Source organism: Onychomys torridus, chromosome 6 (genome assembly GCF_903995425.1).
Source record: "Onychomys torridus chromosome 6, mOncTor1.1, whole genome shotgun sequence".
NCBI lineage: Eukaryota > Metazoa > Chordata > Mammalia > Rodentia > Cricetidae > Onychomys > Onychomys torridus.
This window is the reverse complement of record NC_050448.1, coordinates 9,699,117-9,725,557: the sequence shown is the minus strand read 5'-3', so window position 1 is coordinate 9,725,557 and position 26,441 is coordinate 9,699,117. Positions and strand designations below refer to the sequence as shown.

Below are 26,441 nucleotides of genomic sequence, written 5' to 3'. Positions count from 1 at the left end.
CTGTTGAACTGAGTTTTGTTAAGTGTCTCTGCTACTGTAATGTGCTTCTGGTCAAATCACGTGTGGAACAGCTAGCTACTCAGAACAGTGAACAAAATACACATGATGTTATTTGTACCTGACCTCCACCCCTTCATACTTCTTTTACCCAGCCAGCCACTCAGTTTTGGCATACTCCATGGTACAGTGCTGTCTGGCTTGGGACAAGTAGCACTAATTACATCATTTAAAAGTACATTTACTTGGAATTATAGTTTCTGTAAGTACCTCACACATAAAATCATAATAAAAAAAAAAACACTTTTTCGTTTGTTTGTTTTTTTTTCAAGACAAGGTTTCTCTGTGTAACCCTGGCTGTCCTAGAACTTACTATATAGTTCATGCTGGCCTTAAATTCACAAAGATCCACCTGCCTCTGCCTTCAGAGTGCTGGAATTAAAGGTGTGCACCACCAATGCCCAGCAAAATAAGACTTTAAAAAAAAAAAAAAAAAAAAAAAAACCCAATTTTCAAAAGTTATATCTCCAACTTTCTTACTCCCATCTCCAGGTACTCGTTAATTAAATAGCAGCTTCATAAATAACAAGTTTCCTTTTGGAAAAGAACAACTAACCATTTTAAATCCAGGAGAAATTTCAGGATACTTACAGATGTCTGGGACATACTTGACTGTTGTGTGACACTTCCTGTGGGGGATGTAGGTGGTCTTCCACTGGACAAACTTGCCTAAAATAATAAAACTATTGTAATATGTCTGTAAAACATAAAGTTAAAAACTTCCTTGAGGGGGAAAAAAATAAACACTTCCTTGAGCCACAATAATATAAAACTACAATAAAAATGCTCAAGTCTATGTATGAAACAAATCATTTTCCATTAAACATGGCTTGACCCTGGCCATTTTTTTAAAGAAAAAGCAAAGCTGAAAAGTGAAAACAAAGGCCGCACTGGCTAGTCTTCTTTCCACACTTCTGTATGTATTTACTTTGTGTTTTTGTATGCATGTGCTTCACAGAACACAGCGTCCACCCTCTAGGTCCAGGTGTGAAACGCAGTCCATCAAACTTGTTGCCAAGCTTAGCAGCAGGTGTTTTACCCTCTAAGCCATCTCAAAGGCCTCTCTGCACTCTCATGATGTGCACTGCGTTGGTAGACTGGTGTACGTTGTCTGAGCTCACTGAGTAGCTGGTACTAGAAGTGGAATTGCCCCCACAAACTTCAGCCCCAAGCATGTCCATTATGTCTGTGTCTACTGAGACCCCTTGTCTGGGGTGGGCTGGACTCACTAACTCTGTGACATGAGGGGAGAAGGAAGCAAAACAGCCCCAGAGTAAAACCCATCCAGTGTTCTTATGTCTACCCATGAAATAAAAGCCCTGCACTGGGCTGGAAAGACGGCTCAGTAGTGAAGAGAGCTACTCCTGCAGATGGAGCAGAGTTGGAGTCCTAGCATCCATCAAAAGTGGCTCACAATTGCCTGTAACTGCAACTCCAGGGGATCCAATGACCTCTTCTGGCCTCCACAGGCACTAGCACACAGGTGTGCATACAAACACACACATACACATAAATAAATAATAAAATCTTTAAGTAAGTAAATAATAGAGCAAAAGGGAAAGGAAAGCTGGAAGTTTGGAAGTAGGGGAGGGGTGTGGGTGGAGCTCAGCTATGCAGACAAAGCTCATCTGGAAACTCTGGACGACTTCCTCACTTCTCTTTTGGTTTTTGCTGGAGGTTGCAAGCACCAATGTAATGATGTTATCTCTATACACTGCTACGCATTCTTTTACTTGGAAGCCTCACCCAACAGGACACCCTGCTCCAGCTGGGCATGTCTACTGGGAACTCCAGCTAGTTGGGCTTCTTTTGGCTGGCTGTTTGTAAACCCCTGACCTGATGACATTACTTCTCTGCTGTTGCTTGTGCTGTTGATTGGGAACCTCACCTGAAGGACACTCTTCTCCATCCAGGACACTCTGTTAGGAACGACAACTGACTGCCTCAGTGGGGCTTGCCCTGCTGGCTATTTTGAGCACCTGATTTGATAATGTTTTTCTTTGTATCTATTTATCTAACCTTTTACTTTCGATTACTATCTACTTAATAAGCTGATTCACTCAAAACAAAAAATATGCCAGATGGTGGTGGTGCACGCCTTTAATCCCAGCACTGGGGAGGCAGAGGCAGGTGGAGCTCTGTGAGTTCAAGGCCAGCCTGTGTACAGAGTGAGTTCCAGGACAGCCAGGGCTACACAGAGAAACCCTGTGTTGAAAAACCAAAAACCAAAACTAAAACAAACAACATGACTGTGGTCAATCACTTTTCAGACTGTGAGAACAGCCACCATCAATTTCACTCCTCTGTTATCTTTAGTTGAGCTCCCTACTCCATCACAAAGACACTAACAGCTGCAGAGATGGCTCTGTGGGTAAGAGCACTTGCTCTGTGAGCCCAAGGACACTGAGTGTGAACCCCTAGCATTCACACAAAAAGCCAGGTATGGGAAAGATTCCTTTAAGCCCAGCACTAAAGAACAAAGGCAGGGAGATCCTGCAGGCTGTAGCCTCGCTGAAACAGTGAGATTCCTGAGAGACCCTGTTTCAAGGCAATCAGATGGGAGAACTACAGAGAGAGAGCATCCTGCTCTGGCCTCCCCATGTGCACACATGGGTACATACTTCGGACATTTGGGTACACACAATCACACACTCATGTGTAATCACACACAACACACCAAAACCACTAATAATTTTGTTAAAAAAGAAAGTGAAGCCAGGCAGTTTTGTGCATGCCTTTAATCCCAACACTCAGGAGGAAGAGACAGGTGGATCTCCAATTTCGAGGCCAGCCTGGTCTACAGAGTTAAGTTCCAGGACAGCCAGAGAAATCCTGTCAAGAAAGAAAGAGAAGAGGAAGAGGAAGAGGAAGAGGAAGAGGAAGAGGAAGAGGAAGAGGAAGAGGAAGGGAAGGGAAGGGAAGGGAAGGGAAGAAAAGGAAGAGAAGAGAAGAGAAGAGAAGAGAAGAGAAGAGAAGAGAAGAGAAGAGAAAAACTCAAACTCAAGATATATTAACAGTCTGTGGGTTTCAATTTTCTTAAATCATAAATATAACTGTTATTTAAAGTATTATTTTAAATTCTATTGAAGCTGGTGGTTGTGGCACATACCTTTAATCCCAGCACTCGGGAGGCAGAGGTAGATGGATCTCTGTGAGTTCTAGGCCAGCCTGGTCTACAGAGCAAGTTCCAAAACTTGCTACACAGAAAAACCCTGTCTTGGGAAAAAAAAAAAAATCTACTATTGAAGCCTGGCTTAGTGGTACACATCTCTAATAACAGCATTTCAGAGGCAGAAGCAGGTGGATCTCTGTGAGACTGAGGCCAACCTGGTCTAGATTGTGACTTCTTGGCCAGCCGGACTACATAGTAAGAAGACCCTGTCTTTAAAAAAAAAGAAAAAAAGCCGGGGGGTGGTGGTGGCGCATGCCTGTATCCCAGCACTCAGGAGGCAGAGGCAGGTGGATCTCTGAGTTCGAGGCCAGCCTGGTCTACAAAGCGAGTTCCAGGACAGCCTCCAAAGCTACAGAGAAACCCTGTCTCGAAGAACCAAAAAAAAGAAAAGAAAAAAAAAATTCAAAAGCACACTATTAAAAAGAAGCAAGAGCTGGTACCTATGGATAACAGAAATACATTTTTTTTCAGGTTCTGTGAATTAAGATTATTTTCTGGTAAGATTTAAGATTAACAACTAAATCTCACAAAATTTTTAAACTACAATATTAATGAAAATGTTTTCTAAAAAACAAACATTTAATCATAAAATTAAGTTACTGACAGGACTGATTTCATTTTTTAGAAAGGCGCACACACACATGCACACATGCACACACGCACGCACGCGCACACACGCACACACCTGTATACTGTCACATGACCACCTCTGCAGAGCAGGAGTGACATAGGTGTAGAAGGAATGAGCACCTCTACATCTTCCTCTTATAATTTTACTCCACTTGATGTTTCTCTAATGAATATAAACTACCTACATAAGAAAAAAAACAAACGTGCTTTTGGCTAAAGAAAAATGTAATTCATGTAACCTTAGGGAGTCAACGTCCTAAAGTTTTAGAGACAAAAGTACACAATGGAGAGAACATTTATCTGGCTTCGGTCAAGAGCAACTAGACAACACACAAACCCACCCATTCTCCTCCAGTGAACTTGTATTTGTCAGCCTACCAACCTATCTCCTCCAGGGGAAAGCATCACAGGCCACCTAAGAATGCCCGGCAGAACACCTGCCTACTTATTTTCAGTTACACTGTGTCTAGCATAAACTGTGGCCTCATAAGTGGTCCGCTTAGTTTCTCACCTGAACAGCAGCAAGGCTCTGGAGCTGGGAGCTGCTTAGATGCTGCTGCTGAAGGGCGGCCGTGTGCAGCATCAAGTGCTGTTGCTGAGCCGCATACATCTGCTGGAGGTACTGAGCAGCCGAGCTGGGGGGGCGATGCAATGCCTGTTGAATTACCTGTGATAAGGTAAGGACCCTATGTCAAACCAGCATCTCAACCTCTGTCTTTCCCCTCTAGTTCAGAGGTTTTATACATGCTGAGCACAGGCTCTACCATTGTTAACTCCAGATCAACCATCAGCTTAACCATAAACTTTAGGATAAAAAGTGGCAGTTTAAGTTTTTACCACTTTAATAGTCAATGTCATTGAGCTTACTGACACATTTACCTATTGTTACATGTCACTAGGTTAAATTACCCAGATCATTCACTTAGAGTAGAATGGGACAAATATGTGAAACCTTAACTCTCATTAGTAGTCCAAAACCTCACTAGTAAAGGGATATAGAACTCTACTACTTTTAGTCCGAAAGCATACTGCTGCTGACCAGGCAAGCACCCTCCCTAGACTAGCAGTAAGTCTCAACTTCACAGCCTTTCTGTACACAACTTGCTAAGTCTCGGGAGTGCTGAGTGCTTTCACCAGGCAGTCGTTAGCAACAGTGACACATGACAGATACACGCAATGACCACCAGCTGCACGTCCAGGAGGACACAAAGATGGCTGGAGTAAAGTAGGCTTTAACTTTAAACTGAACTTGAATTTTAATTTTAATATCAATTGCTACAGGTATAGCTAGTGACTTCTGTATTATAGAATAATATGAAGTACCAACACATCACAAGGTAAAGAAAATCATTTGAGTAGGATACCACTTGGTCTTAAAATACTCAAGGAGATAATAAAGGTGAATATGTTGTTAGTGATGACCTTTAGTGTCTGATTTACACTTTCCTACACATGTCTCAAAGTCTACAATTATATTAAACATTGTATAAAATTAAGCCAGCCTGGGCTACAGAGTGAGTTCCAGGAAAGGCTCCAAAGCTACACAGAGAAACCTAGTCTCAAAAAAACAAAAAACAAAACAAAACAAAACAAAAAAAATGTATAAAATTAAAAAGGTATTTCTCTTTGAAAATAATTTTTAAATTTATAAAAAAATATCCAATTTTATATTTCTACATAGGAACAGTCTTAATCTTTTTTAAAAAGTGCATTTCTTTGTGTATGGGTGTACCAGGCATGTGTGTGAAGGTCTGAGGACAACTTGCAGGAGCTGCCTCCCTCCTTCCACCACGTGGGCTCCGAGAGTCAGACTCATGAGGTCCAGCTTAGAGACAAATGCCTTTATCTGCTGCACCAGCTCACCAGCTCCTGGGACTCTGGTGGAAGAATATTTGAAAAACTCCTGGAGCTGGAAGGTTGGCTCAGTTAAGGACAAGTTTGGTCCCAGCACCAAGTGGCAGTTCACAACTGCCTATAACTGTGGTTGCAGAGCATCTGACACCACCTTCTGGTGGGTAAGTGGCACGCACAAGGTACATGTATATACATGCAGGCCAAAACACACATAAAAAATGTGTACAGGGCTGGAGCAATGGCTCAGCTGTTGAGAATACTTGTTCTTCCAAAGGACCCAGATTCAGTGCCCAGCACCCATGTGGCTCTCAACCATCCATAGCTCCGGCTCTAGGCCTTCCTGGGTACTTCATGCACTTGGTGGACATACATACACGCAGGCACAACACTCTTACACAAATATATCCAATGTTTTTAATAAAATTGAGTAAATTTGTTAAAAAAATAAACTCAGAGAAACCATTAATTATAGTACTTGTTAACAAGGGTAAAGTCTGAGCCTACACAGAGGTCAAGTACTCTAAAAAGACTACAGGAAACTCCTCTGTTCAAAGGTAAGTCAGACTGCCTCGTCAGCCCACGTGACTCTGAACAGCGGAGCTCTGTCTCAGCACTCCAGCAGTCTCACAGGACTGCCTCAGGGTAAGCAGGGAGAGCTGACATAAAGCCATGAATCCCTTCACTCGGATCTCCACCAGTTACTGTTCACTTGTGTGTGTTCCTATCTCTCTCCAACTACAGACTGTTCCTGCTCTGAACTCTTCTCACAGACTCCTAGTTGAGTCCTCATAGCAGAAAACTATGAACAAAACACTAAATGACTCACAACTATAATATTTCTCTCTGGTCAGGTAAATCCATATATGATATTCTAATTCCATATCAAATTTCTAAAAACTCACACTCAATAACAAGTGAATAATCAACTTGATGCCCAATCTCCTCAGAATAGTAACGCCCTATGTCAGCATAGTCTCTTCACCAGACACTGTAATGACAAATTAAAGCACAATATTCTTACTTTGCTTCTCTACGGAAGCAGGGTGAAGAAAATCCACATGACTAAAAAGAAAGCTTGAAAGTTAAGAGAACTATGTAAGTGGCTTTGAAAACACTTTAGATGAGGTAATCCAACGATCTGTAACAGCTAGAGTTTGACTTCCTGTGAGACACATCAGCAATGTCTCTAGTAACATTTCATTATAAATAAATACCCAGCTTAAGTGAGAATGAAAAAAATAGCATGGTCAAATATCATACCATCTGGATGCTCTTCACTCTAATATCCCTGCATATATCTCTCACCACAGAGAAAAAAGGCGGCATTACAAGCACACTGTGCGTTCAAGGTTGACTTTCTGCTGAGCTGCCTAGGTCTCCAACAGTTCTCTATCTACCTTGGAATAAGAGCTCAGGCAGGAGGACAGCACAAACTGGAAGAACGCAATTATTAAAGAGCATTTGACCCCAAAACTAAAACGCCTTAAGGAATGCAACTGAAGAGCCTATAAAATGAAGACAAGAGACACAGAAGCCTCGAGAACCTGGCCAGAGAAGGCAGAGCAGTCAATGGCAGAGCCGAAGGTAGAAAACCTATCAGCAATGTGAATTTGGAATTATTTAGCCTATTTTTGTCTTCCCATTTGTAAAATGCTTCCTGTATAGAGGTCTGTGGGGATTAAACAAGATAATCCACACAAGGAAAGCATTTATTACACTTGGCACATAAAAACTGTTCAATAGACAGACGCCACTGTCATTCATTAGAAATCTGTAATGTCCCCACAGTTCTAGATGTTGTTTAACTCTCACAGTAACTGATAAAAGTACACAGTGTCATCCGCATTTTCCTGTTTCCTGGGATCCAAGGGCACACCGAAAACCCATCAGGGTGCAATACTCACGTCTTTTTAAACAATACTTTATTGTCTCTGTTGGTCTAAAGTTCAACTAGGCCGATTTTACTTTCTCAATTAAGTGACTATGTAAAAATTTTTCTAAACATTCTCTTCCCTCTGTACCACAAAAGGCTGTAGAGGCCTCCTGCTTAGTGCTCTCATACCACCTGAATGTGAGAAGCTCTCTGTAAGTGGCATGGTGGCTCAAATATAAAATTAAAACAGAAAAGCAGCTATCCTAAATATCTCATAAGTCATATTTTCACTCTTACAGCAGCACTTAGAGACATTCAATTATAATTTTTCTGACACATAATCTTACAAGCATCATGTAGACAAATGTAAGCCCTCTCAACAGTACAATTATTAAATAACCTCATTGGTTTTTAAAAGCTTAATGTTTTTTTTTTAACTTGATTTTTGGCAGTGCTAAAGATCAAACACAGACTAGCAAGTCCTCAACCACTGAGCTACTTCCCCAGCCTGAACTTTTACAATTCTACTGTCTTAGCATAGGAATCAACACATACAGCTGACATCGGCACAGCGGCCTGCCATCTTCAGTCTTAACAGCCCCCCACACCCCCACCCCACTCCCTCCCACCCCCCACCCCCCTAGCATATAGCTGAAGTACCTGAACAGCATGTCGGTCTGAACCACTGTAGACAGAGATCTGCGGTTGCTGCATTCGAGAGGAGGAAGTGGTGATGGTGGTGGTGGTGGTGCTACTGGCTGTGGTTGACACAGAAGATGTTCCAGAGTTTGGTTCGATATCCATAGTTGCACTGTGATCCTTAAATCTAGTAGACAACACAAAGGACCAGTACTGGTAAAAAGCACTATCTCGGGAGCCTTAATGAATACTCACGACAAAGACAGAATTGGTTCAGAGCCTAAATGTCTAGGGAGGCCTTAATACAATAAAGCTAGCACACAATCACCAAATAGGAGGGAAACATAGTTCCCCACACACAGAACAGTTGATGGGTAGTATCTGCTAAACTGAATTCAAATGACGCAGAACAACAACAGAGACAAAACCTCCACTGAAGTTTCCGTTTGCATTAGTGAAAAAGGACAGATTCCATAGAGGAGTGGACACTGGGTCCTAGTCCTAACCCATACGCTATCTGAATTGACACCCATTGGCAATGGAAAACAAATTTTCTCCATGGAGTCTCACTGGATCTATCTACCAAGCACACTACAGGGCAGGTCCCAGGCCCAGGAGTAGTTAGCCAATGCAGAAAGAACGTGGTGGACTTTCTGCTTCATTTTGCTTCGTTTTGGCAATTTTTTGTCTAGACTTGGTCTTTTGCTTATTTATTTTGATTTTTGCTTTTATGGGTTGAGGGGGTGTTTCTGGAGTTTTCTTTTTCTTTTTTCTTCTCCCCCATCCCCTGAGGCAGGGTTTCTCTGTGTAGCTCAGGCTGTCCTGGAATTCACAGAGATTCACCTGCCTCTGCCTCCCATGTGCTGAGATTAAAGGCGTGAGCCACCACCATCCAGTTGTTTCTGGGGTTTTGTTTTTGTTTTTATGTTTGTTTCTTTAAAAAAGACTGAGAGGAAAAGAACAGAAAGTTGGATAGGTAGAGAGATAGGGAGAATCTGGGAGGAATTGAGGAAGGAAAAAACCCTAATCAAAATATATTATGTGAAATGTTTTTTCAATATAAAAGATAATTTGAAGCCCAACGGTGGTAATGCACACCTTTGATCCCAATAATCAGGAGGCAAAGAGGCAGGTGGATCTCTGTGAGTTCAAGGACAGTCTGGTCTTCAAACTGAGATCCAGAACAGCCAAGGCAACACAGAGAAACCCTACCTCAAAAAAGACAGATTTGAAACCAAGCAATATCAGAGTTCTTTACTTATTTCTGTCTTCTTGGGTGTCTGGAGGAAAGAACATATGTATCTTTGTGCCTGTGTACTCCTATACATGCATATGGGGAGTTAAGAGTTCTGAGCCATAGTGTAGGTGCTGGGAATTGAACCTGGGTCCTTTGCTAACTGCTGGCCATCTCTCTACCCCTCAAAGTTATTCTTTAGTGAAGATTCTTAAGGACTTATATTCACTAGTTTAACTGTAGGTGCCACGTGGTTATTTAAAAATAAAGTCTTATTAAACCTGGTATGGTGGCTCACACACATGTAATTCCAGCACTTTGAGAAAGATGTCATCCTTAGCTACATAAGTAAGAAGCCAGCCTAGGCTACAAGACCCTGTTTCAAAAAAAAAAAAAAAAAGTAATTTAAAAATAAAAATTTAAGCCAGGCGGTGGTGATGCACACCTCTAACCCCAGCACTCAAGAGGCAGGAGGATCTCTGTGAGTTTGAAGTCAGCCCAGTCTACAGAGTGAGTTCCAGGACAGGCTCCAAAACTGCACAGAGTAGCCCTGTCTCAAAAAACAAAACAAACAAAAAAAAAATTAAAATTAAAAATAGTGAGGATGAAGAGATGGTTCAATAGTTAAGACCACTGGCTGTTCTTGAAAAGGGTCTGGGTTTGATGCCCAGCACCCACACAGAGGCTCATAACCCTCAGAAACTGAGTCCCAGAATCAGATGCCTTCTTCTGGCCTCTGAGGAGCCAGGCACACACCATGGAGTAATGCAGAGACATATATGAACGCAAAATACCCATACACATAAAAATTTTAAGTTAATTTTTTTATTAGTCTACAACATTGACCTTACTAATTCTAGTAACAGAGTTTAGCTTAATAACAAGTTAGGGAAATGAAGCAGCAAATAAAAGCAACTTCTTACATCCTTACAAAAATCTTTTTTCATGGAGAATTGCTCTAAAATTTGGGGTGGTGGTGGAATATAGCTGACTCACTTTCCTATATACAGCAAGTAAAGTACATTTTTGTATCAAACTTTCTCATCTCTTCCCTCTAATATTACAATCTCATGTCATTTATGTTGCGGCACAAAGTCTCACCTAGTAAGAAATCTTTATGTTAATAAACTCAAACTTCTGAGGTCAATTGCAAAGGCTTCCATGCTGTTACAAACGAAAAGCACAGTATTGTCCTCCAGGGTCAGAAACCACTCGAAGTTTTACTAGTTTCTCTTCCTTTATCTGTCTTTTTCTCCTGAGAAATAAAGTTTGAACTAACTGACATTCCCATCGTTGGCAAGAATGTAATGAGAACATTGCTGTTCTTTCTAAAACAAAACAGGGTTTCACTATGTAGCCCAGGCTGGCCTCAATGAGACTCCACATTCTCCAGCCCACCATATCCGAATTATACCCAATTTACAAGGGAAAAAGGTGAAAGGAAAAACGGAAGGGAATGATTTCTCTCTAACTCCTTTTACTGTAAGGTGAATCAAACATTTTTACACTTCACTGCTTGTTTTTTAATTGCCTTCCAATCACCAAACCACAGCGTCATATGGTACCTGTTCAATACTGCACACAATCAGCAGTAAGGTAAATAAAATCTTGACCAAACTACCCTCTGTCTTAACACTTCTGCACCATGTGCTAATGACATTCAAGACACCATCTCAAACCCTGGTCTTTCAAAGTCTTATTCTGCTCAGCTGTGCTCTCAAGCCCAAATGCGACGACGGCAAGGAGTTCTGACCTACCAAAAATGGTCACAGTGAACCTAGACATCAATTCTAAACACTGGTGAGTGCAACTGGCCAAAAATCATCGCAGACATTTCGAGGCTTGGTACAAAAGAACTCTTTTGGTAAGCGCATGGGCTTGACATGGAAATACCAGCACCGTTCAGCTCTGGTATGCCAGAGGCCTACCCGGGAACCAGTAAGTTTCAAGTCGCTAACCCAGCATACCAACACAGCGTCGCACAAGAATGCGGCCCTGCAGGGAGGGAGGCACGCCGCTGCAGCCCGAGCCCGCTGCAGCCCGAGCCCGCTGCAGCCCGAGCCCGGAGGGGCAATGCAAGGAAAGGCCCGGGGCCTCGGCCAGCCGCAGCTGCGGCCCGGACGCCTCCCCGCGGTTCCCGCAGCTCCCGCCGCACAGCCCGACAGACGGACGGACGGACGGACGGACGGCGACGGGCCGCAGGAGCCAGAGCCCAGGCCTGGCGGCGCCCGCCCAGCCCGACACACCTCGGCTGGGCCCGCCGCCGGAGTGACAGCCCCGGAAGAGCGCCCCAGGGCTGGCGTCCCGGGAGGCCCCGGAGGCCCGGGTCCCGGGGTGGCCGTGCGGGTAGGGCCGCGGGGCCGGACCGCGCCACACGCACTCCCGAGGGGAGCTGACGGGACCTGCCATCCTCCTCCTCCCCTGCCCGGGCTCCTCCACCACGCCGCGGCTCCCGCCTCTCCTCGGCCCTGCGCTGTCAGCCTCGGGACCCTGAGAGCTCCCTCAGGGGGACGTGTCGCTGCCCTCACTCGCCCCCCGGTTACGACATCAGTCACCAGCAAGTCACTCACTCCGCTTCCGCCATCTTCTCTCCTCCATCACTAACGCGGGGTGCGCATGCGCCTCCCCCTCCCTGCAAGCGCGGAGGGGCGGGGTCCGAGCTGCCCAGGGGGCCTGAGGTCACGTGAGGCCAGCTGTCTCCCGCCAGCTCAGCCCCGCCAAGTGGCCCCCGTCTCCCTACTTGGGAGCGTTCCTTCCCGGCCACCCTGTTTCTATTCTGAATCTTTGTCTGAGGCCGGGGCCTGCGACAAAAATGAGAAAGTTCTGCTTAGCGCTGGAAATGTAGAAGTTGAGAGAGCGTGCATGAAGTCCTAGGTTCAGTCCCCAGCAGCACCACATCACCCGCGTGTGGTGGGGCGTGGAGAGGGTAGGCAGGAAAAATAAAAATTCAGAGTCATCCTAGGCTGTTATATAGAAAGTTTAAGGCTAGTCTGGGATATATGAAACCGGAGACCGTGTCTCAAAAAAAAAAGAAGGCCAAAAACTGAGTACAACTGTAAAATATTAAAGATAAGTATCCGAAGTAGTCTTAATCTGCTGAGTGGATTTTGTAGACATCCATACATATATATGACTTTATTTCACAGATCCATGAAGTAAGTAAATCTCTACTACTCTTGACAGAAAAAGAAGCATACTGATCGTGAACAATGTCTCATATTTCCTGAAATAAAGTCAGGGTTACAGTTGCTGTGATTAAAGACCATGCCCGAAGCACATTGGGGAGGAAAGAGTTCGTTTGGCTTACACTTCCATCACAGTTCACCATAAAAGGAAGTCAGGACTCTAGCGTGTGTCAAGCTGACATAAAACAGCCAGTACAACTGAGGCCCTCGTCAATTTGACGCAGAAACAAAATGCTGTTAAACCACAACCTTTCCTTTCTTTTTCATCCCCAAGGTCACACATAAATAAAGACATCACAGTATAAAACATTTTACAAACTTAAAAAGTCCCACAGGCTTTAAAATTTTAAACACTTAAAAATTCAGTCTCTTTAAAATCCAAAGTCTTTTATAATCTCATGTCTCTCAACAGTGGGCTCTTATAAAATAAAAAATAAATGCTTCCTTACATCAAGAAGGAAGAACCAGGCCACAGTCACAATCAAATCAAACCAAAACCAAATTCCAGCTGTGTGAATTACCCAATGTCCAATGTCGAGGATCCACTCACAATCTACTGAGCTCCCCCAAGGGCTTTGGGTCAAGTCTCCTGCTCCACCTTCTGCAGCACACACAGCTTGTCTTCTAGTACCTAGCTGGCTCCAAGAAGGCTGCTGTTTTGGGGGGTCATCTCATGGTACAGGCATCTCCAAAATGCTAGTGTCTTCTGTGGCAAGTGGGCTGCACTTTCACCAAGCCTCTCCTTGCCTCTGTTCATGGTGCCAAGCCTGACCTGCTTGCTCTCCATGACCCCAGCATGTCTTCAAAACCAGCACCACCTGAGTGACTCTTACACTACCAAGTTCAGCGGCCTGCATGAGGTACAAACCTGGTCACCTCTGAACACAGCTTCTGTGTGCTGACTCTGAGGAAACACTTTCCAGACGATTTCACCCTAATGATGCTGGTCTTTTCTTCATCCTGCTAATTTCTCGGCCCCAGGTGACTGCCATCAACTGTCCCACTTCGATGAATGAAGTGAAAGTTTCATTTCATGGTTCTGATCTCTTGTTAGTCACAGCTGACTCTTCAGCCCCAGCTGACCAGAACTATAGATTCTTAATTCAAAATATGCAACAGTGACTCTCAAACTTCCCTCTGGAACTTCACAAACCAGGAGGCCTCCACCCTCTGCATTTCTCATACATTACATTCTTATCTTCCAAGGCCCACAGAACAGCTCACCAAGCTTTGAACACCCAATGAACAACCCTGGTACCAAAATCTGTATTAGTCAGGGTTCTCTAGAGGAACAGATTTCATAGATTGAAACACACACATACACATACATACACACACACAGAGTGGGGGGGTTGTGTACAGGAAGGGGGAGAAGGAGATTTATTAGAGTGGCTTACAAGCTGTGGTCCAACAATGATGTTTACCAACAGAGAGTCCAAGAATCCAGTAGTTGTTCAGTCCACAGGCTGATCTTCAGTATAGGCCAAAATCCTGGAGAAGTAGGCTCTAATGCCAGCAAAGGAATGGACTTGCCAACCAGAGTGAGGGCAAGTAGGCAAGGGTCCTTCCCCCATGTCTTTTATATAGGCTACAGCAGAAGGAGTGGCTCAAATTAGAGGTGGGTCTTCCCAGCACAAAAGATCCAGATTAAAACGGGTCTTCCCAGCTGGGCGGTGGTGGCAGGTGCCTTTGCACACCTTTAATTCCAGCACTCAGGAGGCACTGGCAGGTACATCTCTATGAGTTGGAAGCCAGCCTGGTCTACAGAGCGAGTTCCAGGACAGCCAGAGCTACACAGAGAAACCCTGTCTCAAAAAAGCAAAAACAAGCCGGGTGGTGGTGGTGCATGCCTTTAATCCCAGCACTCGGGAGGCAGAGCCAGGAGGATCTCTGTGAGTTCAAGGCCGGCCTGGGCTACCAAGTGAGTTCCAGGAAAAGGCGCAAAGCTACACAGAGAAACACTGTCTCAAAAAACAAAAACAAAAACAAAATACAAATACAAAAACAAAAACAAAAAAAGTGGGTCTTCCCCGTTCAAATGACTCAGTTAAGAAAAAAATCCCTCACAGGTGTACCCAGCCATGAGAGTTTTAGTTAATTCCAGCTTTAGCCAGTTGACAACCAAGAATACCCATCACATACAATAACTGAGAAATGCAATATTACTATAAACCCATCTTAAAGGATGACGTGGTTGAACAAAAATACACTTTACCTCAGAAGGGAGAACAGCATTTCCTGTGGGCCTTACAATGTCCCTGCTCCTCTTTGTCAAGTCTGTTAGCAATTTTTAAAGATTATTTTGTATTCTGTCTCAGGCCTACTGAAACTCATTAAGACTCTTTGGAAAGTTCCATATACTAGTTAGAGAAATGCACAGCCATGTATTTGGATGAAAGAGGCATAAAATTTCATCATATAAGTCAGAATAAAAGCATATGGACTTGCTTTCTCTTACTGAAAGTACTGTGCTATAACCAAACGCTTACTAAATTGAATACTATAGAAACAGAAAATGTCTCTGTGACCTGCTGCCTCTCAGCCACTCTTGCAAATGGTCAGCCTGTAGTCACACGCTTGCCAGTCCTATCACTGTGGGCCGTGTCTCCCTGGTGCTGAATAGTGACAGCACAGAGCATAAAGCTGCAGGAGCACTTAGATGTCATGTGACATCTGCAGCAAGAACCCATGGTAACTGCAAAGTTTGGACTGTGACCTCCCACACCCCTACAGAGGCATTTTGCCATCTGCCACAAGACCTCAGCACAAGTAGGTTAAGTACCCAAGAAGCGCTCGATAGGCCCAGTTTCTACTCAGCCTTTATGTACAGTGTGTGTTTATCACCCGGCATCCCAGAAGAGTTTGAGAAGTGAGGTTTAGGATGAAGCCAATCTGAGTCCTTTTTCTATCAGACCATCATTTGTGAACCCCTGAAATCTGCTCATCTCCACCTTCAAATGATATGCTCATCTCTGTCCCCACCACCAGGGGCACAAATGAATTTACCAAAATACAAATCAGTTGCCATTGTATACCACCTCCATGTTACCAGCTGTGATAGTTAGCCATAATTATCTACTTGATGCAACCTAAATCATGGGAAGAGAGCTTCAGTAAGGAATTGTCTACTTTAGGTGTGTCTGTAGGCTGTTGGGCTAATTAAATTAATTGATATGGAAAGACCCAGCTCACTTCGGGTAGCGTCATTCCCCAGGCAAGTGCTCCTGAACTGTGTGAGTGGAGCCACTAAGTCGACTCAAGCAAGCAGGTGTGTATTAACCTCTCTCAGCTCTCAGCTGTGGATAGGTGTGACTTGTCCATAATGACAGACTGCAACCTGGAATTGTAAACTAAAATTAACCCATTTCTTCATTAAGTTGATTTTTGTCAGGGTGGTTTAGCACAGCAACAGAGAGAAAACCAGCCTAGATTTCTCCCAGACCACAGCAGTATGCACTGGCAGGTCACCCTGCTTCAATTCTTGCTCTTCTATGTTCTGTTGTTCATGCAGTAGCTCCAAGAAGAAATGTAAACCACAGTGCAGCACTGTCCTGCTAAAATTCTCCAGTGTCTTTCCATCCTACTCCTCAGTCAGAGCCTTGAATTCTCACCACCGACTTGCGATATGCATGCTTGAATACTCCATTTCCATCTCTCTCTCTCTCTCTCTCTCTCTCTCTCTCTCTCTCTCTCTCTCTCTCTCTTCTCACTCTCTCCTAGCCAGGACCTTCACCACACACTTCTGCTATGATATTCCACATTACCATAGGCCTAAAAGCACCTTCCCACTGGGCGGTGGTGGCACAGGCCTTTAATCCCAGCACTCGGAGGCAGAGGCAGGTGGATCTCTGAGTTCCAGGCTACAGCCTGGTCTACAGAGTGAGTTCCAGGACAGCCAGAGCTACATAGGTATCTTGAGAAACAAACAAAAAAAAAAATCACATGTCCCTCTAAAACCTATGAAATCAGAGCCATTTCCTCCTTTATAAATTATTTATCTCAGCTATTTTGTTATAGTTACAAAAGCTGATTTACACACCAGATTATTCATTCATTCTTTAACAAATTTTAGGCCTTGACATAGTATTGTAAGAGCCCAGAAGCAATGTACTCTTTGTAAAGGAAAGAGAATATTTTTCAGGTAATTTGGTATTTGGAAAAGGTTAGCTGGGCATGTCATTCTCAGCACTCAGGAGGTAAAGGTAAGAGGACCAGAAAGTCAAGGTCATCTTCAGCTAGCATATGTATCCTTTAAGATGCCGGACACTGGCCTATACTCAATGAGGTCAAGAAACCACATCCTCTAATGAGATCACATAGCAATATCTTGGTCCATTCTGTGCTCATCTAAAGAATCAATGCCTTCACTCTCTATTCCTCCCTCAAATGTCCCCTGATTTCTGAATCTCTCAGGACTAAATCCTAAAGGACCTTCTTTTTAAAAAAGCCTTTTTATTCAAAAACATCTTCTTGCTGCCTTTAGACTTCAGCCTCTTCCAATTCCTCACCATTCAGACACAAAGAAAGTATTTCCCCTGCTCTGCCTTTGTAGTCACCAAAAATAGCAGTAAGGAGAACTGAGGAGGGAGAGAGGCAGCATGCATTGAATGCCGATTGACGGCTCTGCATGTGCTATACCATCCAAAGCACACAACAATCCATGAAGTAGATCTTAGTCTTCATCTTGCAGAAGTGGAGAGTCATGTTAGTAAGATTAAGTCACCTGAACCAGGCCACATAGTTACTCAATAGTAGAACCGGCATGCTTGGAGTGAAATTTATTTTACTAATTATGTGTGCGCGCAGGTGCGCGCGCGCACACACACACACACACACACACACACACACACATGATAAATGCAAGTGTGGGCTCACACGTGCTAGAGTCTGCACTTGGGGGGCAGAGGATAACCCTCAGGTGTCAGTTCTCTTCTAGCACTGAGGGGCCATGGATCAAACTTAGTGTAACAAACACCTTTACCCACTGAGCCATCTCCCCAGCACTCAAGGGCAGGTTTTGTCTCACTTCCCTACTGTCTCCATTTGGGATTGTTTGTCAGATTCTGCATACCATTTCTTCTGTCAGTTCTCACAGTCACCCCCAGAAAGATTCAGCTGTTTCTATAGTATTCGATACTCAGAGTACTCGCCAAGTGTTTTTTAAATTGAGATATAATTCACATAACGTAAAATTTATTTAAAGTATATACTCAGGTGTGTGTATGTAAAGATATACACATTATTGTTTAATCATTAGCATTTTGTAATTTCAAAAAAAATCTTTTTTTCTCTCTCTCTCTCTTTTTTTTTTTTTTGGTTTTTTCGAGACAGGATTTCTCTGTGTAGCTATGCACCTTTCCCGGAACTCACTCTGTAGCCCAGGCTGGCCTCGAACTCACAGAGATCCACCTGCCTCTGCCTCCCAAGTACTGAGATTAAAGGTGTGCACCACCACTGCCCAGCTCTCAAAAGATTTCTGTCACCCCTCAAGTAACCATCCCATGCTGATCATGTATCGTTCCTTTCTCCACCTTTCCTGCTACTCCAGATAACTAACCTGCTTTCTGTCTCTGTGGATTGCCTATTCTGGACATTTAATATAAAAAGAATCATATAATATGTAGCTTAGTATCTAAGGTCTCTTTTACGTAGTTTTCAAGATTGGTGTAAGTTTGTGTGTGCCAGCGACTCCTTCCTTTTTGCCATGGAATGATACTATGTGGGTATACTACATTTTTGTTTATCCACTCATCATTTGAAGAACATTTTGGTTTCTGTTGTTATTATTGTGTGATAGTTTGGGAAGGTTGTATGTATATGAGCAAGCAGACTTCCAAAGCTAGAATTACAGGTGGTCTGCCAGGCCCACCCAGAATTTATACGGTTTCTAGGGATCTGAATTCTGTCCGATGGCTTGTGTCAGAGATGTACTCTGAAGTTCAGATGTTTAATTCCTTTTGTTTGATTGTTTGTTTGGTTGGTTGGTTGGTTTTTAAAACAGGGTTTCTTTGTGTAGCCTTGGCTGTCCTGGAACTAGCCTTGTAGACCAGGCTGGCCCTGAACTCATAGAGATCCACCTACTAGCTCAGCATGTTTGATTCTATGAAGTCAAATTCATCTTTAAAAAAAAAAAAATCCTCTGTGTAAACCTAAGTGGTCTGGAGGTTACAGAAATACACCTGCCTCTGCTGGGATTCAAGGTGTGCTTCACCACGCCCGGCCCTTTTTTTTCTTTTGTTGTTTGTGGTTTTGGAACCATGTATAAGAAATCATTCTCAACTTCAAGATCATAAAGACTAACTACATTTTCTCCTAAGTGTTTTATGATTTGAACTCTTACATCTGGGTCTTTGACCTGCTTTACATCTATAAACAGCTGAGGAAGAGGTCCCGCTTCCTTTGTGTGTGGATGGATAGCTAATTGTCCCAGAATCTCTTGTTTAAAAGCAACAATGAAACTATTCTTTTCCCCATTGACTTACCTTGAACTTTATCACATGCTTTTAAGTAAATATTGACAGAGCTCTGCTGCTGTGCGCTACTTAAGTGTAAAGTTTATTTTCCTACCTTAATGTCTACCACAGAACTATATATATATATATATATATATATATATATATATATATATATATATATATATATATATATATATATATATATATATATATATAAAATAAGCCTTCAATAAATGTATCTAATGGGTGAAAAGCTGATTCATGATTTCTATGTCAACCAATAAATGCTGAAGTTAGACCATGCTCGGTGCACGGTAAGGTTTTAAATATGAAGCTGAAAGTCAAATAATTTTTCAAATCAAAGGTTTCCAGCTCAGGGCTCGGAGTCTTAGAATTTTAGACTCCTCCACCGGTCCTGGAGAGCATTAGTCCTGTATTTTCTGCTGAGGAAAAGCAGGCTTGACAGCTAAATAGCAGCCCTTAGGCTGTGAAAAGGGGGGTGCTGGCTGTCTTTGAACTCAGGTCTGGACCATTGCTTTGTAACAGGGCTCTTTCAGTTAGCACCTGATAAGGCATTTTTAGTTTAGTCTTGATGAAAGTCTTTTCCAAATGAAAGAGGACTGCATCTGTTTCCTCTGAGATAACTTATCAGAGGGTTTGGTTTGTTGGTTGTTTGTTTTTTAGTTCTCTGACCCAGCCATGTATAATTACCTCTCAGTTTCTACAGCCCTTACCTGTCCTTCACAAGATCAACAGTTTGCTTGCTGTTGGTCTGTGGCTTGGGACCGGCACACAATCTTAACTGTTGTTTGACGTGTGGCCTTTCCAAAGGGACTGCACCCACCTGCGGGCAGAAACATTATTGCTCAGTTTATTAAAAGAAAAGAAAGTTTGCCTTTAATTCCAACACTTGGGAGGCAGAGGCAGGCAGATCTCAGTGAGGTCCAGGCCAGCCTGGTCTCCAAAGTGAGTTCCAGGACAGCCAGTAACACTTTCTTTTCCTTCTTTTTTTTTTCTTAGACATTCACTATGTAGACCAGTCTGGCCTCAAACTCAAAGAGATCTGCCTGCAATAGATATTTCATGATATTATGTATGCATTTAAACAATTCCTTTTTTAAAATATGAAATTCAATTAGGGATACAAATCAGTGATAAACACAGCACAAGGGAGGCCCTGAGTTAATCTCTAGCACAGGAAAGGAAGAAAGGAAGGAAGGAAGGGAGGGAGGGAGGGAGGGAGGGAGGGAGGGAGGGAGGGAGGGAGGAAGAAGGAAGGAAGGCTGTCAGCCTCAAATTCCACCCTTTTCCCACCCTACTGTAGGAAGGGCTCCTAAATTGTGCCGCCATCCCACCTTGAACAGGCCTATTTTCTGCTCTCGAAAGCAGCGCAGCAGCGGGGTCAGGCTTGTTAGTACTTAGATGGAAAAGAGAAACCTTAAGTCGCTTTAAGTAAGAGCCTCAAGAGGGGCAGCGATTCTTTCTAGAAACAGCAGAGAGACCAATAGTCTAATAAAGAATATGTGTAAAGTGTTTCTTAATATTATTATTAAACACGTTAAAAAATCTTTAAACAAATAAAAACAGAATTCCCTCTAAAAGTCAGAAAACTCACTTTTAAGAGAGGTTTGAATTGTAGTCCCAAATTATTAAGAGTGAAGGGAGATACACTGTTCCCTTTCTAGTTCAAGCTTGCTTCCTAGTTATGTGATAGAAGGAGGTGGAATAATCTAGTCTGAACATAATGAGTTTTTGGAGCTGTTTAACTGGGTTAAAATATAAAACCCAGACTAAATGTTGCTGAGGAGGTAGATCAGTTTGGTAGAGTGCTTGCCCAGCACACAGGAGGCCCTTGGTTGGATCCCAGAACAGCATAAGTTTGTGCCCCATGTCCTTGGAGGCCAGAATTCATCAGATCCCCTGGAACTGGAGTTACAGATAAACCGTTATGTGGGTGGTAGGAATCAAAGCTGACTCCTCTGGAAGAGCAGTCAGTGCTCTTAACTGCTACTGCCCTTAGCTGACTTAAGCATTCAGCTTAACTGCTGAACCAGCCAGCTAACCCCTCCTAATAATTTTTTGAAGAGATTAAATAAAAGCTGACTGGATAAGAAAAAAGGTAGATCAAGAAATGACACTCAGTATGTGTACACTGTCATGCAGATGGTGAGCCTACTGATTGTGAAAAGAACAAGTTAGTATGGGCTAATGATCCTTTAATAGCAAGTAACTCAGCACAAGCTGCTAGCATGTAGTTAGATCACCAGTATGAAAAAAAAATGCAAAAAGTAAAACTAAGAATTTCTGGAAATTCTAGGACTTTCTTCATCTACCAGAAAGTTTCTATTTCAAATTTTATGCAATCTTTACTTTTCTTTTCCTTTTGAGACAGGGTTTCTCTTTGCAGCCCTGGCTGTTCTGGAACTCACTCTGTCAACCAGGCTGGCCTCAAACTCAGAGATCCACCTGCCTTGCCTGCAAGCGCTGAAACTAAAGGTGTGCACCACCATGCCCTGCTTTACTTCTACTTCTTTAGTTTCTGTGATCAAAACCATGTAGATAAGTTACACATTTAACTGTTTTTAAGTTGTATCAAAGAATGGAAAACCCCACTATGTTATAAAATCAGTCATTTCACCGTTCTGGACATTATTTATTACATGAGAGAGTTAACGTAGATTTTTTTCGTGTGCATTGTTGTTTTGCCTGTATGTCTGTCTGTGTGAGGGTGCCAGATCCTCTGGAACTGGAGTTACAGACAGTTGTGAGCTGACATGTGGTCCTGGGAATTGAACCTGGGTCCTCTGGAAGAGCATCCAGTGCTCTTCACCACTGAGCCATCTCTCCAGCCCCAATCTAGATCTTTTTTAATTCCTCAAACTGTAATATATGGATCCGCAAAATTAACATCACTTGAAACTGGTTTGAAATGGAGACTCTGAGACCCAATTCTAAACACTCTAAACCACATCTGACTTACATGGATAATGATGTTGGAGAAGTGACATAGATAATACAAAATAACTTCTAGCTAGTAATCTAACTATCCCATGATTCTGTTTGAAAGATTCCAAACAATAGGCTGGGAGGTGGCTCAGACAATAAGGTAGTGTCTTGCGAACTGAGTTTGATCCCCAGAACCCATATCAGAAAACCAGGCATGGTGGTACACATTTGTAATTCCAGTTCTGGGGAGGCAGAGACATAGGTCCCCAGCATTGATTAAACAGCAAGCCTAGTCTACTGGCAAGTTCCTGTTCAGTGAAACCTTTCTCCCGGAAGAAAGGGTAGACATTACCTACCCTGAGGAACAACTCTTGAGGCTGTCCTTTTATCTGCATGTATGTGCACAGGTGCCCCTCTCACACACCATATGCAGATGGGTAAAACTCTCCCCTCACAATGGGATTTGCCTACAGGAAAAAGACTGTCAACTATCTGTGCTTGTCAGCATTTTAAATTAGCACAGAAAGGCCTGGTGAAAGGTCACAGCCGAGTCTGACCACCTGAGTTGGATTTCCAGGATCCTCAAGGTGGGAGGAGAGAACTGACTCCCACAACCTGTCCTCTGACTTCCACATGCACACAAACACATACAATAAAAAATATAATACAGAAAAAATTTTAAATTATAGTGTGAGAGTCAATCAAGTTTTAATTACTATGCCTAAGAGATCCATGAAACAAAAATGCCTCTGATCTGCAAGCCCCTTGCCCAAAGACAGAGTTCCTGAAATGCTGGAGGCTGTTGTTTATGGGAGATAGCAAGCCACATGTTTCCGTTCCCCTAAACAAGTTCATTTGACCCATCTGCATGGGATTGCCTTGATCACATGTAGGTGGGAGATATATGGGCAGGAAATATGTCAGGATGTATGTACCCTTGCCCCTGATTGGATGTAGGCAGGAGGTGTATAGGTGGGAAATATATAGGGATGTATGCTTGCCCCTGAATGGACTTGTGGGAAATGTGAATTATGGATTTTGTCTTTTTAAGTTCCTGCAAAAGGTGACTTGGGGTCATTTCCTGGGAACCTGAGTGTGGACCTGGCCAGAGCCCATCCACCTGGCCAGTATTTAATGAAAGCTTGTTTTAATTTCAGCTTTAAGCTGTGGTGGTGGTCTTATTTTCGACAGTGGGATTAGCAACAGGAAAAACAGAAAATCCAGACTTGCTTCATTCAGTACTGCCTGCCACCTTCTTCCCTGGCCTACTGAGGTTGAGTTTCATGTGGAAGTTACACAAACAGTGGTTTACTTTACCATTTGTCAGTACAAATCACTTCATGTTTCCACTTTAATTTTTGTGATGTACTAAGTAGTTCTATTTGTGAAATCTAAAATCACATGTATCTTATTTATTTGTGCTGTGTGTGGTTGCCTCTGTGTGGCATCAGAAAGCAACGGTGGTGGTCAGTTCTCTCCTTCTACCACGGGGATCCCAGACTCTGAGTTTGGGTTGTCAGGTGTGCCAGCACATGCCTTAACCCGCTCAGCCAGCTCACCAGTCCTGAATGGTTCTCTTGATAACTGCAGACATCCAAAGCTGTTTGGAAGTATTCAGAACGATCACAGTAATGATGGTTTCCCCACATGAGTTTTGGTTTTCAGCTATCAACAGGAATCCACCACCACATCAGTAAGTCCATGTGTATGCATCCATCATATACAGGATAGTTGGTAACCTGAACATACTTCCAAGAAGCCTTGCCTCCTGTATCACAGGCCTAGCTTATTCATATTCACTCCAGTAACTTCCTTTGCAAATGATACCCCAAGTTTTATATAAAGAAGATATGAGATGATTTTCACACCAAATACTGGCAAGCAAAATGCGTTCAGCTCAGGATATATCCCATGGGCCTTCTGGAAAAGCAAGTCCATTCCCTCTAATAAATCTTTCATATGTAGTGGGTTTTCTGATCAAGTTACCTCAACAAAGCAGATTTTAGAAACCATTCTTATCCATGCCTTCTCTTTCTTGTTTGAATCTCTACATGTTCATGTGAGTGTGTGCATGTATGTTTATCAAGGTCTATTGGGGTCCACCCCCTAAGAGTCTCTTATCCAGGGTCCGGGGAAGAATCTATCAACCAGCTGAGAATCTATTCTTAAGGTTGGCAAATCAATCTATGCACACAAAGCTCTTTGGTCCATTCACTTAATTCCATCATCTGTCTCTAGCTGTACAGTTATATATCCAAACAATCACAATCCTCCCCTCCACCCAGGTCACCAGGCCTGAATTTCCTCAGGCAATGACTGTCAGGCTTCCAGGTTCAAATGGAGGGGTATAAAAATCACATAGAGGGGCAGTAATTGTTAATTATCATTTGCAACCCAAAAGGAAAGTGACTAATGAATTAGCTAAAGGCTAAATTCGGGTAATATCTAAGAAGAGGGATCTTATGTGCACAACTATAATCTTAAATGTGATTGGTAGAAAATGTTAAGAATCAGCCAGGCGTTGGTGGCACACGCCTTTAATCCCAGCACTTGGGAGGCAGAGGCAAGCTGATCTTTGTGAGTTTGAGGCCAGCCTGGTCTATGGAGTGAGATTCAGGAAAGGCACAAAGCTACACAGAGAAACCCTGTCTTGAAAAAACAAACCAAAAAATCGAATAAAAATAGATTTGTATTTAGGGGTTGGGGATTTAGCTCAGTGGTAGAGTGCTTGCCTAGCAAGCGCAAGGCCCTGGGTTCGGTCCTCACTCTGGAAAAAAAAAAAAAAAAAAAAGACAAAAAAATTTAGCCGGGCAGTGGTGGCGCACTCGTTTAATCCCAGCACTCGGGAGGCAGAGCCAGGCGGATCTCTGTGAGTTCGAGGCCAGCCTGGTCTCCAAAGTGAGTTCCAGGAAAGGCACAAAGCTACACAAAGAAACCCTGTCTTGGGAAAAAACAAAAAAACAAAAACCGGAAATGTTAAGAATCTATAAGTTGCTAGGTCAGTGGGAGAAAATAAAACTGCCTTCTTTTTTCTTGTGGCTCCTATCTGTCCAAGCTATCTGCTGTTTTTCTGCAGGGTGGGGGAAAGTGTGCTTGGTCACTAGGCAACCTGTGTACAGCTAGATGCCTCTGGTGATAGTTAAAGGGAGATCTGGAACTAGAGGTAAGATTTGGGAAAGGAGGAAATTAAGCTTAATTAGTACATCCGCTAGGCCTTCTCAAATGGGTAGCCTGGATGCTTAAGTCTGCTCTTAGAGAGTACAGAGGTGTCTCTGATAAGGTACTTTCCTCCATCTGGGGATGGGCCTGGCAGGATGCTGCCAATGATGATAATTACAGGGAGGCTTGAACTGGGGTTCTGGCTGAGCATAGCTGTCAGTGCAGAAGGTTATCTAAATAGTCCTAGAAGTGATTAGGTAAGGAGTTAAAGGTCTATAAAGTTAGTAAGACTGTAAGAAAGGAGGGTCAGAGCTAAATTGTGTAAAGCTATTACTTAACATTCACCTGACCTAGGTGGAATTACTTGTGAAATTTACCTTAAACCAGGAGACTTGCATGTGGACTGTTATTACTGCTAGTCCTTGAAAGTGGCTAAGGGAGATATCTGATTCCAGAGGAAGCCTTTCCTGAGGCTGTTCTCCAAATACCTGGAATGTGTATGTCCAGAGAGTGATCAGTCCATACTGTTAGCCCTTCTTAGGGAAAAGTCAACTGGGAAAACTATGAAGGTACACATACTTTTCATAACAGAAGACAGCTGATATATAACAAGCCAAATAACACCAAAAGCTCCTTGGAATTTGGCTTCCTCTGGAGGAATTCCTTGATCTCTCCAGGTAGTGACTTTGCCATAACCAGCTGAGTTCTTATGATACATTCTTGCAGCCCACAGCATATGTTCACATGTATGTGGAGTCTCCTCGTCATTCTTCTGTTTGCTGTTTCTGTTTTTCCTCTCTGTGTGTTTTGATAGTCTTGTTTATATTTTTCAGCATGCCACTTTTTTCGTAAGGATTTTTTTATTTTATGTGTATTGGTATGTACTTGTATGTATGTATGTATGCGTGTATACCAGGCACATTCAGGTGCCCACAAGCAGTTGTGAACTGCCTGGTGTGGGTGCTGGGAACCAAACACAGGTCCTCTACCAGAGTAGCCAGTTCTGTCAACCACTGAGCAGTCTCTCCTGCCCATCCACCCCATTTTGTTTTTGAAATCAAGTTCTACGCAGTCAGAATGGCCTCAAACTTCCTGTGTAGCCAAGGATGACCTTTAACTTCTGACCCTCCTGTCTCTACTTTCCAAGTGCTAAGATTACAGGGGTGCACCACCATACTTGGTTTACTTGGTGCTGGGGATCTGCAATGGTTAAACTCCGTGTCAACTTGGCAGGATC

The 26,441-nt window shown here is 43.1% G+C and overlaps 1 protein-coding gene across 7 annotated transcripts in view; it reads right to left on the bottom strand.

Moving 5' to 3' along the window:
• The window catches only part of Phc3 (polyhomeotic homolog 3), a 72,417-nt gene extending 60,333 nt beyond the window's left edge, over positions 1 to 12,084 (bottom strand). For 5 of the 7 annotated variants that reach the window (XR_004945167.1, XM_036189489.1, XM_036189490.1 and 2 more), the window contains exons 1-4: positions 12,030 to 12,084; positions 8,247 to 8,412; positions 4,371 to 4,526; positions 649 to 726 (exon numbers count right to left, since the gene is read on the bottom strand). Coding sequence is in view for 6 of the 7 variants with exons in the window: in XM_036189489.1 (XP_036045382.1) it covers positions 649 to 726; positions 4,371 to 4,526; positions 8,247 to 8,412; positions 12,030 to 12,043 (414 nt within the window). In the remaining variant the exon portion in view is untranslated. The remainder of the gene's footprint in view (positions 1 to 648; positions 727 to 4,370; positions 4,527 to 8,246; positions 8,413 to 12,029) is intronic. The other 2 variants (XM_036189494.1, XM_036189495.1) reach the window with 2 other exon arrangements.
• Positions 12,085 to 26,441: the final 14,357 nt, after the last annotated feature.